This window comes from Lichenostomus cassidix, chromosome 1 (assembly GCF_008360975.1).
Source record: "Lichenostomus cassidix isolate B80296 chromosome 1, HeHo_3.0, whole genome shotgun sequence".
NCBI lineage: Eukaryota > Metazoa > Chordata > Aves > Passeriformes > Meliphagidae > Lichenostomus > Lichenostomus cassidix.
In genome coordinates this window covers 100,339,313-100,357,305 of record NC_139479.1, presented here as the reverse complement: position 1 = coordinate 100,357,305, position 17,993 = coordinate 100,339,313, and the positions used below count along the sequence as shown (strand labels likewise).

The 17,993-nt window shown below is 40.0% G+C and overlaps 1 protein-coding gene across 5 annotated transcripts in view; it reads right to left on the bottom strand.

Annotated features, from left to right (window-relative positions):
• The window catches only part of APP (amyloid beta precursor protein), a 232,257-nt gene that overhangs the window by 98,856 nt on the left and 115,408 nt on the right, over positions 1–17,993 (bottom strand). For all 5 annotated transcript variants that reach the window (XM_085074621.1, XM_085074630.1, XM_085074611.1 and 2 more), the window contains exon 6: positions 175–368. In XM_085074621.1, coding sequence (XP_084930747.1) covers positions 175–368 — 194 coding nt within the window. The remainder of the gene's footprint in view (positions 1–174; positions 369–17,993) is intronic.

Sequence of the window (17,993 nt, the reverse complement as noted above, 5' to 3'; positions counted from 1 at the left end):
ATTGGACAGGGAAAGGTGAGGGGATTAAACACGCAAATTACAGGAGCCACAGCACAACAATATTGTAACTTTGGATATTTTGCTGTTTGGAACATTTTTTTTTGTCATAAAGGGCAAATATGCAAAGCAGCAGGATTAGTTTTTCAGCCCCAAGCCTGATGCCCATGAATTTACCTCTGACAACCTCTTCCACAGACTCTGTAGTTGTGGTAGTGGTGGCAATACTGGTAGTTCTTTCAGTTGCCTCCTCATACTCTGTCTCTTCTTCAATTTCATCACCATCATCATCATCGTCATCAGCATCATCATCTTCCACAACAGTTAGCTCCTCATCTTCCTCTGCTTGTTCTTCCACTGCCTTATCATCACTAAATGAAGAAAATGATCATGCGGCGTCAGCAACAAAATTACTTCAAGGTAATGCGAGAGAACATTTTATTCAAAAACTCTATAAGGAAAACAGTTCCTGTTTCTCAATCTCCCTCCCTTCCCTTTAAACAGAAAAGAACGAATCAGGATCTCTAGAATGTCCCAAACAGTAAGAAATGCTAAACAAATGTATTAAAAAAAAAAAAAAAAGAGTCTACATTAGCACACCGTATTTTGACAGCTGAATAATACTGTAAACATGCTCACTCTGTGATACCATCAACCAATTGATTTTTATTTTGAAAGAAGATGAAATTTGCAAAAAAAGGCACTCAGTTGATGTGAAAGAAGCAAGAAAGTTCCTCAGGAACTTGTTCTCCTCACTCAGGAGACAGCTTATCTAGAGGCTCCCTGTGGACTACCTGCGTGTCTTTCATAGAGGACTACCAAGTGTTGAACTGACCTCAAATTACCTACACTGACTTCAGAGTTTTTACTTCTGCTGTTATAAGTGCTATGTGAATGGAAAGAACACTTCTACAGGACAAGAGGAGAAAATACTGAAGTTGATTATCAAATGCATTTTGTGAATTAATATGTCAAGAATCTTCTGGGATCATTCTTAGTTCTGAGTGATACAGACAACAGGTCAAAAAATGTATGCTTTACTGCTGCTATTGCTGCCTTTGAAGTGCTTCCTAAGATCAGAGCCCAGCTGTGGCAAGGTGTCAGGTTTCTTTCTGATCTTCTACTAGAAACTTACAACTAATGAATAAATTATCTTTAAATACTTAAACATGCAGTGACTGTTTGTCACCTTCATGCACCACTGAGTGTGAATCTTTTTCATAGCATCACATATGCTTGAACAGCCTTCTAGGTGAAGTTAACAACTTCTTCAACCCGTTTTGGAGACCAAGTCTTTAATATTTCATTTTATATTATGTTGCCTACTACAACTTTGAAAGTGAACTTAGCCAAAAGGAAGACATTAGGATTCCTTTTTAATAGGGCATTAAGAAGTTAAAACACATCAATAAAATATTTGTATGCCACCAACTTGACTCTACTAGGAGCAAGTTAAGCCTCCATACAAATAAGAATGACTTCCCTGTTCCCTTCTTCCCAAAATATCTGGCCTCCAGAAACACAACAAAGACTTAAAATAATACTGAAGTTTTGCACTGGGAGAAACCAAGGTAGGTTATATCAATAGATGTGGTTAAAGACACCTCACAGAAGAGTCTGCACAAAAGATTACTTGTTTCCATTTACAAAAGAGAAAAAGTTAAAAAAGGGCACAAACCCACTTGGTCCTTATCTCAATTTTTCTTGATTTCTAAAAACTGTCTTGGAAATTTCACCATCTCCACTATACTGTACTGTTTTCCCTGAATAACTGATTTCATTATGTCTGAAATTTCCAACTTCATTTTAAGTAACTGTTTTATGAAAAATGTCTATCTTCTGTCTTTATTTTTTTTGTCAGGTATTTTTCCTTTTTACAAGCATGAAATAAATACTATACATATATCATCACCTTTGAGCTGCAAGAATGAGGTGGATTTGTCACATCCAGTATCTGCAGGTGGTGTCCAGGTTATGGGGCTTCCAGTCTTGGCTCACTTCAGACATTTAAACTAGGCATGCTGAGTATAAGACATACAAATCTTGATCAAGAGCATCAGCTACCATATGCCTATCAACATTAAAGATACTCTCCGTCTTTCTCCCACCTAAGCTGCAAACACAACATGTTTTAAAAAAAATTACAATTATTTTTCCTCTTCCTTTCTCATGAATGATCACTTTCAGATATGGCAAGCTCATAATGTTAAAAAAGGACAAGAAGAACAATCTAATGAAACAAAGGAAAGTAAATTAGACACATGGCAAGCATTTAAAAAATAATTTGCATGTGTGCATCCAATATCCATCTTCTTTTTAGCTATGTAAAAGTCATCAACTCAGTTGTCAGTCCACAGCATTTTGCTATGAAATTTTCATCATGAAGGCCGAGCTTTTTTTGTTGTTGTTGTTTGTTTTGGATTTATTATTATCATTACTGTTAGGGGGCACAGTGGTGAAAAGCACCATGAGGGGATGAAAGAGGACAGTTCTCTGTGTTCTCTAGCTGGCTGTGCCTGCCATTACAGTGGGTCCTGATCCCTCTCCAGTAACTTAACAGAAGCAATTGCTTAAAGGGTAGCACTCACCTGCCTCCTCATTATGACTTGCTGCTAGCCAAAAAACTAGACATCTGAGAATGCAAAAAAAAAGCCTCAAGTGGTGGGAGATTACATCAGTTTATGGGATCAGGCTCCTGAAAATAGTCTAAAAAACTTGCACAGAAATGTACCACAATATTACTAGAACATTCTTTCTACAATTTCGATCACTCCTAGAAAAATCCTATTTCTGGTAGCTATTCTGCAAGACTCAGTCACAATGGTCATATTTCACAGAATTATGTTTTATTCCATGCTTCAAGAAAAAGGAACAATGGAAATGGAAACCGGTTTACCTCAGATTTAGATTTACCAAAATGGAAGTGATTTTGCCTATTTTTAGTATTGGTAAAGGTACTATATCTTGTCAGAAACACGACAAAATACACTTGGGTGTTTTTCCTTGGATTTAATCACTCTTATCACCCTGGCTCTTCTTCAAAGAGCATGCACATGAGAGGAATGACAGAATAATAGGGAAGGGAATGAACATCTACAACATCTGGAATTATGGCATGAACTTTTCAAACGGGGATAAATCCCTCCCTCTCTCAGCCTGCAGAGCTGCTTCTCCCCATCATGCTAAATTCTCTGATTCCATTTACATTTCTCAATTAGGAGTACCCCAGCAGTGTTTCCCAGACAGCACATCTCACTTCTGTGTACCTTTTACCTCAGTTATAATTTTAAATCCACTGTTTTCAAGCAAACAGTTACTACCAAATGAGTGTGGACACCAGTACTTTTCTCAGAAATCTTGGAGCTTTATGTAATGTATGTAGCAGGTGTGCTTCCTTCCTGGTATTACTATTATTATTATTACATTTTATCTTCTGTAAACAAGTGTGACTCAAGTCATACTTGTTTCTCCTGGAAGCACAATACTTTGACAGCTTTTTCTGTCTATTCTCTTGATACCATGCCAGCGAACGCTTAATGGCACCAGAGAGCGTAGTCTCGTTTACAAGAATTTGTTGACATTCACCTTAGCTTAGTGGTGCTAGTGACAGGATTTTTCAAAGGCTGCTCAAAAAAATTACTTGATGCACTGACAAATTCACAGATTTGTAAAGCCATTCAGCCATTGTCTGAATTTACCAGTTCAGCAGTAAACAACAAAGGGAAATTTTTAGTCTTGAATACACGTGCAACCCCTCCCAACATCTCAATCTCCTGTCTGTGGAGACTTGCCAGCAAGGAGGGCCAGCACTTCCCTTTCACATGGACACAGAGGTCATCATGGTTTTGAACCTTCTGCTTCAACTTGCTCACATAAGGGATATTAAGATCCATTTCCCCCATCATGGAAATTATGTGCCCCTTGAGTCCAAGTAGCACAATGGGTCATTAGTACAAATCATCTCTAGTCCTGTGTGTGGTGAAATAGGGTATTTGAAGTTTGGTGGTTTCAGTCCTATTTCTGATGCCACAAAAACACTGGGCTCCCAGGCAGCCTTAAGTCCTACTCAGTTCCTTCATGACTCAAACAGGAATATACTAACCACTCCATTGGGCCTATTTCTGGTTTTAAAACATAAACCAGAAATGCATACAGCTCCTGTTAGTATGCATTTAAGCACATAATTACAAGCAATGTTTAAACCATGGACCTTTAAATGTGTCTCTAGTAACTTCCTTTTCCCCATCCATCATTGCAGTAAGAGCTGGCACCAATGTATTACTTATTCCTTTCACACAGAAGCATGCATTATTCTGTTATTTCAGGAAGGTAAAACTGAAGGAAAGGTAAAAGAGAGTGAAGGAAAGTCAACAATGTTACTTCTTGCTGTTCAAGAAATAAGAAAACATTAGTAAATGAAAATTTTCTTTCTGTATTCTAGTAACCTGCAAGAGTGACAAAGGGAGAAAACAGATGACAGGAACAATGAGTTTTCCTTTCTAATGACATTTCAGAAATAATGGGGCTGCAGCATAAGCTACATTTTAAGAAGTTCCTCTCTGCAACTACTAACTTCATGCAAAGCTTTCAATTTAGGATAGTAAATAATTGGACTAATTACCAGTATTGGGAAGTGTTTCCTGCCTGTCTAGAATAAATGCTCATCCATTTTGATGTATTTTTACCACAACTTTGCCAAGCAACTTGAAAAAGAATGTATACTTCAACAGTGGGTAAAAGAAAGAATGCAAAGGTGTTCAAAACACGGGTTTTAATATCTGGAAAGATTAGCATTCACTACACTTTGCAACTGTATTTTATTGCAGACTGAGTCCATCCATCTTCACTGTGTTTTTTACCAGCCACCAAGCCTGAGCCAATAGCTGGGGGAAAGCTAATTCCAGGATAGGAATAGCACCAATAAGCTGCTGCCTGGGCACACAGAGCAAGGCCAATGTTGGCTCCAGACAGCTGTGGGAACTAATAAAGGAGAAGCAATTCCTGCCTGCGCTCTTTCAGTCTAACAGCCTGAGCCAATGGTAATTTATGCATCCATAAACTTTACCACTGCAGATGCCATCATCCCAACACCTACCAAGGTACTTTTGCATGGGGTAGATAAAGGAAAGGAAGTCAATGACAAGTATGAAATGGAGATCTCAACACTCACTTTTAAAGACTATGAGTAAGGGATTTTAACAAAGACATTTGTATTTTTGGAGCATCAGGGAGGTGGGAATACACAACAGGGCAAGAATTAAACTGCACTGCAGTTGTGAGATAAGGCACAGAGCCAGGAAAAAAAAGGGTTATGTCAGATGCCCAGTCTATGAAACTCATTTTTTTAATGGCTTATTGGTATCAAAGTCTGAAAAATTACAAAACTGAAAGTCTGACCCACAGCAGTGTTTCTGGGCTGCCTGTTAAAATGATCACAAAATCAAAAAATGCTCCAAAACTGCCTTGGTTATTTTCATTAGGTTTGGATTATATATTAGGAAATAGGGTATCTCAGACAAAGTAGAAATAATATCACATTTGGACACATAAATTTTAGACTTTAAAGAACTCAAATGGGCACCTTCCATTGCACAGCAAGTTTGGATAGACAATTCATATTCATAGCATTTTTCAGACATTCATGTTGTCACGCTAATAATTTTCTGTTCTGTTTTCCTTTACTGCAGAGGTTGGAATGATCTTTATTTTCATGTTTAGTAAGAAAAAAAAATCAAATAAGCTGTTTCAAAGGCTGCTTCTGAGTTCTCAGACAGAAAAAGCAACCCAACTATGTGCTTCAGACTCTCTCACTCCCCTTTCACTGTAACTAAGCTTTTATACAAAAAAAATACCAAAATATGTGCCTGTTTCCATTAAATGTGTAGAAAATAAGAAAAATTGCACTACGAATCTTTCAATCCAATTTTTAAGTAGAACACTTACACAAATCAAACACAAATTCCTTGCCCTACCGCCTCTGACAGATACATTTATCCTTTCTCCCCATAATTAAATAGCATATTTTATACAATTAGAAATTTCATAACTGAGCTGCTTAAAAAGCCACAGGTATAAGGTAGCATTTCATCTCACAGAAGGTACCTGTTGACTAACAGGAAAGCAAACTTTCAAAACTGACCTAGTTTTCTCTCTGAAAAAAAGTTGTTGCTGGTATTACTGTTCCGACACTTCTCTTCAGAAGATGAAGGATTCAGCAGGAAGCACGTAATTTTTAGAGAAGAGAATAATAATGCATTTAACCCATATGCTTTCTTGCTTTGCTTATTTTTGCTGAAGAGAAACTTAGAAACTAGAAAATTAGAATAGCTGCAAACACACAAAATCAGTCTTTGTGAGCCTGATGACAATGAATAAATATGATCAAAATCCTGACATCAGAAATGCATTAAAAGTGAATGTGATGGAAGAGGGCAGACGGAAGATCATCTGCACAGCTTTGTTTGAGCCAGCTTGAAATCAGCAGAAAAATCTGGATCTGTTACAATACATTTCTTTCCACAAAATTTCTGCTGTACTCAGAATGAAACAGTCAGAGCTTCTTTGTTCAACTTGCTATCCTACTGCTTATCTGGGGCACACGGTGTGAAATCTGTACTAAACCAAGTACTTGCCCTGTTTGTGGAATTCATCATCTTGCTAGCCTCACACAAGGACAACAGGGGAAAACTGGAAGAGTAATTTTGGTCTATAACTGAGAAAAAAAAAAAAACCCAAACAAAACAAAATCACAAAAAAAAGAAAAATACCAGAAGCATGCAATAATTCTGGATGTTCAATTTAAGGCAGTGAAAAACATTTTTTCAAGAATGTACCATCTTAAACTTCTTAAATACGGTTGCCATCAGCAGCAGCTGCAAGGGACCAGGACTTCTGCAAAGCAGATTATTTCCACTCACACAGCCAGAATAAAAAGGGGCACTTTTCATACTAAATTTTTTATGGTGGCTACAGCATGCCAAGCCTGGCAAAAGACTTCTATGGCAGAAACAAGTACAGATCGAGTTCTCTAGGTCACCATTTTATCGTTTAGACCTTTTCTTCTTCACTGAGGTTACAATTTCAGTGTTATTTTTTCTATCAGCAGTGATCGAACTAGGGATCTCACGCAAAGGAAGGGTTTGTCATCACCTAATCAAGCTGACACATTTGCATGCAAGATTAGAAAACCTTTCTGCCAAGAAAAAAACAACCTGGATGGTTTTGGTGTTTCATCCACGTATCCCACGTAGCCTTTGTTAGAAGGCAAAGCGAAAGAAGTACTACAGAAGACCCTTCATTCCATTGTGCTGTTAAAGCACAGCTTTGCAAGAACGGAATTCTGAAATGTCTACAAACCACTCCAATGCCAAACTCTTACTTCTAGTACAGACCACAAGTATCTCTGAAAGGTAAAGCAGAGCAGGAAGTGCTGGATAACTTTATGAAGGCATATCATGCTATGCATCCTCCAGCACATAGTCATGCTGGTGTGACAGTATGTGTTGAAAACCCAGGACTCAAATTTCTAAACATCCCCTTTTTCATGCATTTTAAGTAGTACAGCTCTTAAAATGGGGCGGTATTTATCATAATGTCACAAGAACTTCTGAGAACCTTCTGCAGGTTTATCAGCAAAGTTTCTTAAGCTGATTAATACACGAAACTTTCTCTCCCACATTTTAGTAACCACGAGTCATTTTAAGCAACAAAATTTTTGCTAAGTTGTTGCCTGGTATTTAAGGGAAGCCCGGCAGCTGATGGCTCTCTTTTGTGAGGTCAAAAAAATGTAACACTTTTCTGCAAGTGAACCGCCTACCAAATGTGTATTTTTGATGCCTCCTGAAACAAGCTCAGCATTCACTGAAGTCATATAGGTAGCCTGCATAGCTAGAACTGCTTTCATCAAGGGTCAGGAAAGCCTGGCTACCGTCTACTCACTACTTCCTCAACTAGATTCATTCCCAACTCCCAGAGCCTCATCCATCACTTCAGTTAATGCTTTATAATGAAATGGTGATTGAATATGCCAGCTCAGCAACCACTGCAATTACCTCTTAAAGCAATGTGCTGTTACATCAATTACATTCTAATTTTTCTTGTCCTAAGAAGAAATCCAGCACTTACCAGTCTTGCTAGTCATAACTGTTCTGGTGTTTCTATGCTTTCAGAATTTTAACAACCTCACCTCCAAGAAAAAAAGTTTTAAAAGGGTTATTAAAAATATATGTAATAAGCTAGCTAAAAAATAAGTAGCAGCCAACATGAGTGACAAACCCAATTAATGTAAGAATGTGAGACACAGGCTATGCTGTCAGCATACAAAACAAGCAAATAGGACAAAATACTTCTAGAGTTCTTCAACATAAGCAGTAACATTATGCAATTATACTGCACATGATACAATTTAGTGATGCCTTAGTTTAATTTATGAAGACAAGTGATTAAGTTTTATCATTAAAATATTTATAAAAACGTGAAAGTTTTCAGATAAGCTCTACCATTTATAGATAGATCTGTTTAGAGCAGATATAAAACTATTTCAGTTTCCAACAGTTCTACCACAAAAATCAAGATGATGTAAACTTCTGAGCAATTAGCTGAAACATTATATTGCAAAACACCTTCTACCCTATCTCCCTAAACGAATTATTTCTCTGAAATAGCAATTTAGTGACGGATAACTCTTGCACTGCAAAATCTACCTATCTCAATAATTGGTGTTAACCTCTACTCACAGAAAACTTCAGGAAGGGGGGGTGGAAAGTAAGAACAACAAAGCAAGTTTTTAATTCTTAGTGTTCATTTTAGGGCATTGATCCCCAGTTAAGAAAAATTTGTATTAGGACAGCTGATGAAAACACTGCCTCCGGCTGCACTCCATCCTGCTTTTTTGTCACAGACAACTGAGCTCCCCATCAAGCAGATTGTGAATCACTGCAACAGGCACAAGGCTCAGTTTTCCGTAAATTTTCAGGGCTATGAACAGCCTACAGTTCAGCCTGCACAGCATACAAAAATGGAAATCTTTTTATCCATCTAAATGAAAGTAACTTCTAAGACAGAACCTGCAGAACAGACCCTTTGTCCATCTGGTTCAGATTCAGCAGCTCAATGTAGGGGATTAGGGCTGGGATGGGGGCTTTTTTCATGTTATACTTTCTGAAAGAATCATATAGGAGATTCCTACTGCAGCACTCCTCACTGAAATTTTAGGAATTAGCTTTCCAATTTAATGAAAAAGCTTACATCAATGAGAACTTATTGTTTAACATGAGTAGCAAGATGGCTTGAAAACAACGGAACAATCTAGACACAAAACATTAATTTTTTTCTTTCCTCCAGTGACAATGTTTCCAATGAAGAATTTAGCCTCAACACCTTTCTTTTTCTTGATCAATAATACTTTTAGCTTTACAACAGCAAAAATTTCAAAAGGAAGGACAACAAAGATGGGGAACTGTCTGTTGCACAAGTCTTGTGGAGAATGGTTGAGGGAGCTGGGCAGGGCTCAGCCTGGATAAAAGGAGGCTCAGGGAGGACCTTCTCTCTCTACAACTCCCTGAAAGGAGGGGATAGTGAGGTGGGGCTGGGTCTCTTCTGCCATGTCTCAAGTAAAAGATGAGAGGAAATGATTGTAAGTTTCACCATGGGAGGTTCAGGTTAGCTATTAGAAAAAAGAAATCACTGAAAGACCAGTCAGGCATTGAAATAAGGGAGGTATTAGAGTCACCATCCCTGGAACTGATCAAGAGACATCTGGATGTGGCACTTGGGGATTTAGTTTAGGGGTGATTATGATGGTGCTGTTGGTTATGGTGTTTACAGCTGGAATAGATGATCTTGGTGGTCTCTTCCAATTTGGATCATTCAGTGATCCTACATTTTTCAGGCAAATCTTTTGGACCCTGAGCTGGACTTCCAATTAAGGCTCTGATTTTTGACTCAAGTGTCACAAGACAACATTATGAACAATGGTAAAGAAGGAGGTTGGAGAGAAGATACACAATGTCACTGCATATTAGATACAAGCATGAGGAAATGCACAGAAAGTGAAGGAGTTAAGCAGTAAGAATCTCTGAAAGATCTGGTCCTCCCCCTTAATTTCTTCCCTCACAACCCTCTATTATCCAGCCAGGTCCTCAGCCATGCAGCCCTTCCCACTGCAGGACTGTAACATCCCAGGGCTCACATAGCCACAGCACAGCTTTACTTCATGTATCCAAGATGGCCTTCTCCCTCCAGTTGTACTTAAACACCACCACCACCATCTGATTCTTCCCAGTTTAGCCTTTTTTCCTCCATGTTCAAGCCGAGTTTGCTTCGTCCAGGAAATGCCAAAGAAAATAGAGTATCCATCAAAGAAATAGATAAGGAAGATTAGAGCATTTTGATTACTTATATCCCTGGTCAGACAGTATAATATATACCTGGGTCAAACAATTCTCCCCTAATGGCTCTCTTTTTGTGCTGTATTTCAAATACATTTTCCTGGGGGTGAATGGAGAGATAGCAGGGGGGGGGAAAAAAGGGTGTGGGGAACACAGGGAGATGTAATGGGGAGAAAACAGTGCAAGAGGATTTCGTATTTTGGACAGTCCTTGCCAATGAACACCATAAGCATGGAGAACACCATGGAGTTTGCGGCATTACTTGCTTTTAAGTGTATTTGCAATTAAAACATCAACATCTTCCTGACTCTTGCCTGCAATACATCTCCCACTGCTTTGGCATGCAGAGGCTCAAACAAAAAGAGCTTGTCAAGATAACACAAAAGGAAAGAGAATTTTCCTCAAGTGTGAAGTGAAATGACTAAACCCCATTAGATCTGACTTTTAAAATTCTTACGTGAACTCTTGTATATTATTACATTTACTTGCTTATGCGTCAGTCTTTAGACTTTTAAGCATTTTTCATAAACTTGTTGTCCCAGTTTTGGAGCCAAAGTTTCTGGAGGAAACGCTCTGGGATGAGCGCCTCCTCCCAAGGGAAAAGGGCTTTCCCCTTTCCTCTGCCAATGAAACAAAAACAGCAAGTGAAAGTGGAAAAAAACCTGAACTATTTATTATGACAGACTGAAACTGGGAAGAAAAAAGGAAAAAAAACAGGGAAAAGGACACCCACAGGAGCCAACAGCACAGCAGGCGAAGCTGGTGGATTTCACTGGTGGACTCTGCCCCCTCAGTGACAGACGTGGCCTTCCTTGAGCTCTGACCAGCCAGGGCCACCCTGCAGGCTCCCCGGGCTGAAGAGAAGGGAAGGAAGGTAGGGAGGCCAGGGGAAGGAAAAGGAAATGAAACAAAACCTTTTTCTAAGCTAACAGGAAGAGCAGTGAAGAGAGCAGTGCCGTGTCACCGGCGCACTCCCTCCCGAAGCCCGGCAGAGAGCCGTCTTCCCCGCAGGCTCTCCCCAGGCCATTGGACCGGGCCGCTTTTATAGCCAGGGCCGTTGGACCGAGGCGTTTAACCAACCCACAGGTTCAGCTGAACTGACCGTTCGGTTGAACTGACCCCTCGCTCTGCCTCCCCCACCCTTCCCCCCAGTCCATCCTCAAGGTACAGAAGCTCTGGGCATTACGCAGGCGGTTAGGGAATAAAGTAGCTTCATTATGTCACCCCAAGATACCTGTGCCACAGGAAGACATGCCTGCTGCCTGTACACCTACTTTCTATCAAGGCAGCAGCGGGACAGGAGTCTGTGTGTTGTTATAACAAGTCACAGCACTGTACAACAGTGACCAATTTAGCCACACCTTGTGACAGTGTGATTTAATGGCAGCACTCTGGAGAATTTAGATTGTAACTAACTTGATGCTGAGGTTAACCTGCAGATGTTTCTGAAGGGAGGACATTGGGTAACACATGGGTTGATATCTTTGTAACATTTAAGTCATAGATGAAGATGTATAAAGAGCTAGAAAGCAAAAGAAATTAAATATACACTTCCTCCACGTTAAGTGAGGATTTTACAACAAATTATTAAGCAAAGCAATTCTGCTGGGCCCTGTGACTCCTCTTCCCCACAGAAGCACAGTGTCCCACCTGGAAGGTGTTCAGCATAACAGGCACATACACAACGCTGCTTTCACCGCTACAAAAATTGACCAGCTTTAAATGCTTTTCAGGATTTCTTGGATTAGAGTTGAAAGAAGCAGGTATGAAAGAAGTAACTTTTTACAGATACTACTGACAAAAAACCACCAAAGCTCTTCATTGAGACAAAAAGATACATAATTTCAAATACATTTTTTTTATCGTCTGGGAAAGGAGCACTCATCCTTAAGTTCAGTCTGCTATAGGGTTCCAAAATCAGAGAATAATATGATTATCATGTTATATAGTACAAATTTATTTTAGTTTTACTTCACAGATGCCTGATTTTCAGCACAAAATAGACTGTATTCTTTTGGATTATTGTAGTAAAAAAATACTGTATTTATTATGCTAATGGAAAGTATGAACAAACCATAAAGACTTGCTTGGCAGAAGTTTCTCATAAACTGTAAACCAAACCATTATAAAAAGTACACTACTCCCCACAATGAGACACTTATAACTATCCCATCATCACATCAGCATTTTATATCTTTTTTTCACCAAACAGACAAAATTAATTTGGTCTAACTTGCTGAGGGGAAAACAATGAGAAATGAAATCTCCTATTTTGGGTCTTGAAAATATATTTAAACAGTCTAGAAAAATGAGACTTGGATGAAGTCAAAGCATTATCTTCTGCTCCTGATCTACAGGACTTTAAGAAAGGCTTTCCATACAACTCTCAATAGTGAGACTTACGGTGCTTCAGTTTCCCTGCTTCGAAAGAAGGAAAATGACAGCAAGACTGCTTTCCTAGTGGAAAGGAAAGCCTGTATGGTCTGATATACACTGACAGGAGGACAAGGAGAGACAGATATTAGATAGATGTAGACAGAGAAAACCTGTTTTCAGTTTCCAGCTTGGCCATCACTCCTAAAGATGCTCAACTTTGGACATCAAAGACACCAAAGCCTCCAGCAAGTTCCTACACAGAGGCAGGAGGGCCACCAGGCTGTGCTGAGTCACAAGGGCAGCCAGAGCTTGCAGGTCACTTGACTGAGCTGTAGCTATGCAGGGAGAGATCTGCAGTTATATTGAAAGTCAGCACCTACACTTGACTCTACCTCAGGCAGACTTCAAGGTAAATTTTATTAAAGGCGTGGGTATCAACAAGGAACAGCACTGCTGAAAAATGCTTGTGACCTCTTTGTCAGCGTTAAAGACTATTTCAAAAGCACTTGTGGATCCTGCCTCTTGGCCTCATGAACAAAACGGGTATACGTATCATCAGTCACCAAAATACACCCTCCCACCTTCCTCCAAGTACTGCCAACAAGCCACAACACAAGCAAGTCACATCCTTTTAGATCCAGACCCAGGTGGTGGTCAGATATTGGGCAGGAAGGACATCCAACTATGAAGCACTGCAGCCCAAGCTTCCTCCACATGCCCTCTAACAGTGTAGCTACAACATGCTGCAGAGCTTTTCTTCCCCCTGTTGAGAAGAAAACACTCTTGACAAAGGAAAAAAAAATACAGTGCTTCAAGGACAACTGTTGGGGGTGAAAATGCAAGAGTCTGAAAAAGATAATTTATTAACTGAATGGCTGCAATGTGCTTTCCTCTACACATTCAGAATCATAAATGCAAATATTTTTAAATTTAGATCTGATATCTTGAGATATAAAGTTAAAAATAGATCACCCACATTTGTTGGATTCTGGTCTGTCATAGTTTTGAGAAATGAGATTACAATCATCTGGTTTTCAGCTTGTCACCTCTGCCTCAAACATGTCACCTTCACTTTGACTTGTATAACCACATAAAGTGAACAATGTAGACTTGTGTAAGGACTTCAAGCAGAGGTGCTTTAATAGCAGAGAACATTGGCAATTTAGCATTAGCAAAGAGTTCCCCTACCTTACACTTCCTTTCTCCCACACAATCAGTTTAGGACTAAGGCATACATGTATCGGTAGCCACACAAACATACGCTCAGATACGAATAAATATACACACACAAAATTTGAATTTCCACCTACTGCTGCCTAACAATATATATATATATAAAACTAAAGTTCAAAAGTATTTCTGGCTCAAATACACACAGTTTAAATGTAGCTGGAAAGCTGAAGAGGCAGCAAGAAATATGACTGAGTCAGTCTAGAAGAACTACCAATTGCTTGGCTCTGCAGATGAAATACAAGTGTCCCACAAAAGGATCTTTCATTTTCCTTTTTCAAGTATTTCTGTGGGAGAGGAGGTTAAAAAAAATAAATCCGAATTTGCTTGTAACTTTAGAAATTGATTGAAATGCAATTAGAGCTCCCATTCCTAGAGAACACAAAATGTATTAAGTTATTCTTGAACTCACTGCTTCAGATATAAAACTCACTTAGGAGGAAAAAAATGGATTAGAATAGTAAATTAAATGTTCAGTGACAAAAACAAAAAAAACAGAAATAAAGCCAATATCTGTCTTACAAACACAAGTACTGTATACCCCTGTGAGCTCTTTTACTTAAAATAATTTTGGAATCTTTGATCTTATACATATAAGGCATGTATTTTATATATAGGTGTATATAATAAATGTTACCTATATAAGACACATAATAGATATATAAGTGTCGGAGGTTGGGGGGCATTGCAATTTTTTCTCCATCCCTGTTACTAAGCAACAAGTATATGGGTGATTAGAGCCAAGTCAAGTCTTTTGTAAGAGACAGAAGGGTGTGCTGAGTGGACGAGGGAACAGAGGCAGCCGGCTGTTGGAACTGGTACTCTCGTCATCGGACACCGGGAGGAGGAGCTGCTCTTTGCTTCTGGCTGTGACTGCAGGAGATTCAGCTGTGCTCTGTTTTCTCCTCCTGGCTGGGTGAGCTTTGATTCAACCTCTTTCCCACTGGGAAGTGCACATTTGTTCCTGGCTGCATTTCTGCAGCAGCTGTCAGGGAGTCTGGCTGTTCCTGCTGCCTGTCCCGCTTTGCCACGCAAGGCTGTGGCATCTGCTGTGACTGCAGAAATCCTTGCTACCTCGCTGGCTAGCCGGGGAGAGCCAGCCCCAGCCCTTGCCGCCCTGTTTTGCTGCTCAGAGCTGCCCTGCATGCTTCTCAGCCGTAATTACACCACGCAGGAAAGTGCTCACCAGCTCGAAAAGTCATCTCCTATTGGTTTCTAGTTTTATTTGTGATTGCTATTATTGTCATTGCTTGTTTATAGATACTAGTAAAGAACTGTTATTCCTTTTCCCATACCTATGCCTGAAAGCCCTTGATTTCAAAATTAAAATAATTTGGAGGGAGGGGAAATCACATTCTCTGTCCTAAGGGAGGGTTCCACCTCTCTTAGCAAGCACCTGTCTTTCAAACCAAGACAATAAGATAGACGGAGCAATCTATCCTGCATGTGTGTATATATATATTTAATGAAAAAAACAAACATTTCAGTTAGAACAAGGTCTGCACTCATTTCTTAGAATACAGGAACGTTTAAACACCCTATCAAAATCTAAATTAACTATACAGAAATGACACAGCAACAGTCTAAAGGCACTTTAAAAGGGTTATAAATAGTGACACTGACAGATGTTAGAAGTACAAGTCAGAAGAAAGTCCAAAGGTATCAATATGGAATATGCAAAGCTCTTTGATGCAGGCTTTTGCATCAAATAGTCTGACCATTCACTCCTGTTTATGACAGAAAACTGGAAATTATCACAGGGTGCGGTTTCTCGCTCTGGGACAGGTGGCGAGCCTTGAAACCACACGAAAGGAGGCTGCCACCACGAACCTCACATGCTAGACCAGGTGCTGCCGTGAGTGCTATGGGCGCAGGTGTGGAGTGCCTCGGAGACAGAGGCCGAGCAAGAGACAAGATGATTAAAATAGATGTAGTCTCTCAGGTCGAGATCCAGTGGTTTATTAGGTAGGAACGGCGGGTCGGAGAAGGCAGACAGAACCGGGAAGGGGCGATGGAAAGGAGGCGGCTGGATCTGGGACGAAAAGAGCCCAGATCAATGCTGAACACGGGGTTAAGAAGGAGGTGCAGGATGGGAGGGGTTTACATGGGAGAACCAACCAGAATGCGAGGGGAGCAGGATTGGCAGGGACACCAGGGAATGGGGACGCAAGGAGGGAGGGTACAGAATTTTGAAAACCAATGGTGAAACTTGGCTAGAAGGAACAGAGTAGAACGTTCTAGCTATTAACTCCATATGGGATAAAGAGGAGGAGACATCCAAAACCAATACTCTTGTTCTCTGATGCATATTAAGGATGCTGGCTACAAGGTGTCTTGGGCGAGCATCGTTTTGTCACCCTAAGCTAAAGGTCTCCTCAGACCCAGGGCACTTCCTCAGGTTCATCTGTCTCCAAGCTCATCTGAGCCAAGGCCACTGCAACAACAGGGAAATACTTATTTTACAACTATTCCATTATTCACAAAGGGCTCTTCCTCGCAACATTTACTAATGCTTTGACAGGAAAGATTTAGATACCTACCATGATACTGTTTCTAGTTATTCTAGGTCTTAATGCCATCTTATTGCATCAAATTGCAATTCAGTCTCTGTCCTTCATCTCTGCACTGTTCTTCAAATTGTTTCCATCTGGATTATTAACAAGTCCAAACATAACACAATTCAGACCTATTAACTTTCCACATTATTCACGTAATTCGGTTCCCATTTATTTTCAGGGTGGTACTTGAAGCCACTTGCAATAAGCCCCAAGTTTTAGATTTTGTGCATTATTTGTACAAGAAAAGAAGTAGAAACACTGCATTAGAACAGTATGAAGTGATGAAAGCCTGGGGAGGACACACAGAATTGATCTTAGTTTATGAAGAAAGCCATCTTTGAGAGTTGTTGGCATCCATGTTTGCAAGGACATGACATGGTATTCTGCTCTTAAAACTGCTGTCTGACATGTTCAGAAGAGTGATATGAAAAGGCTTTAAGAGCACCCGACCACTCAGTTTCAGCTGAGAGTTACAAAACTGTCACAATCCATATCTGGCTCAAAATTAGCCTATGTGCACACAGGATGGGAAGGGTAAGGACAGGTGTGGCAGTGAATTAGCCTTAAATTTATAATTTCTGTTCCAGAATTTTCCCCCAACTAAAACATCCCATTGGTTAAAAGTCATGTACCGTCCCCTGCAATACTGTTACAGGTTTGTAAGCCTGCCCTTCACCCTAAGACCCTTCCTGATAGGTCCTCTGGGTCTGGACACGCCCCGTGCTCGCCGCCCTTTTAACACCGTGCAGAACCGGGCTCGGGGCTTCTGGGTTTCTGGATTCTAGGCTACCTTATCCTTTACCTTGTCCTCCACCCCCGTTCCTATAATAAACCCTCTAGAATCCCAAACGCAGGAGTCTACGCCTCTTTCATATTTGCCGCTTTCCTAAAGCGCTACCGTTCTCCTGGAAGCCACACTCGCCTGATTGCTTCACCGCGACTGTGCACCCGGGCCATGTTCAGCGCTGCCAGCCGCCTTTCCGTTGCTGCTTTTGGGGCAGCTGGCAGTTTTTCGGGGGTCAAAGCAGCAGACAGGGATTGTATATTCCCATCTACCATTGCCTTTCAAAGGAAACTTCCATGTTCCTTCTCAACAGCAGCATATTAATGAATCTGTCAAAGGCTAGATACTAAAACACATTTTCTTTGAGATCATGTTTAGAAACTAATTATCAGCAGAAAAATATTCTTACAGCAATAACAGCACATAGCTAATGCCTTTTACGAATGAAAGTATTTCAAAACCTACACTGGTTACATTGGCTGATATCTGCTGCCGTACCCCAGACTGCACATGCAGTTTCTTAGGAGTACACCATTTATGTATTTGCCAAAAATTATGCATTTTGTAAAAAATTATGCATTTAAGCATTTGTGTTGCAAATATGGCAATACTTCTCACTGAAGAAATTATAAAGGCATTAAAAAGCATACTATTTTAAAA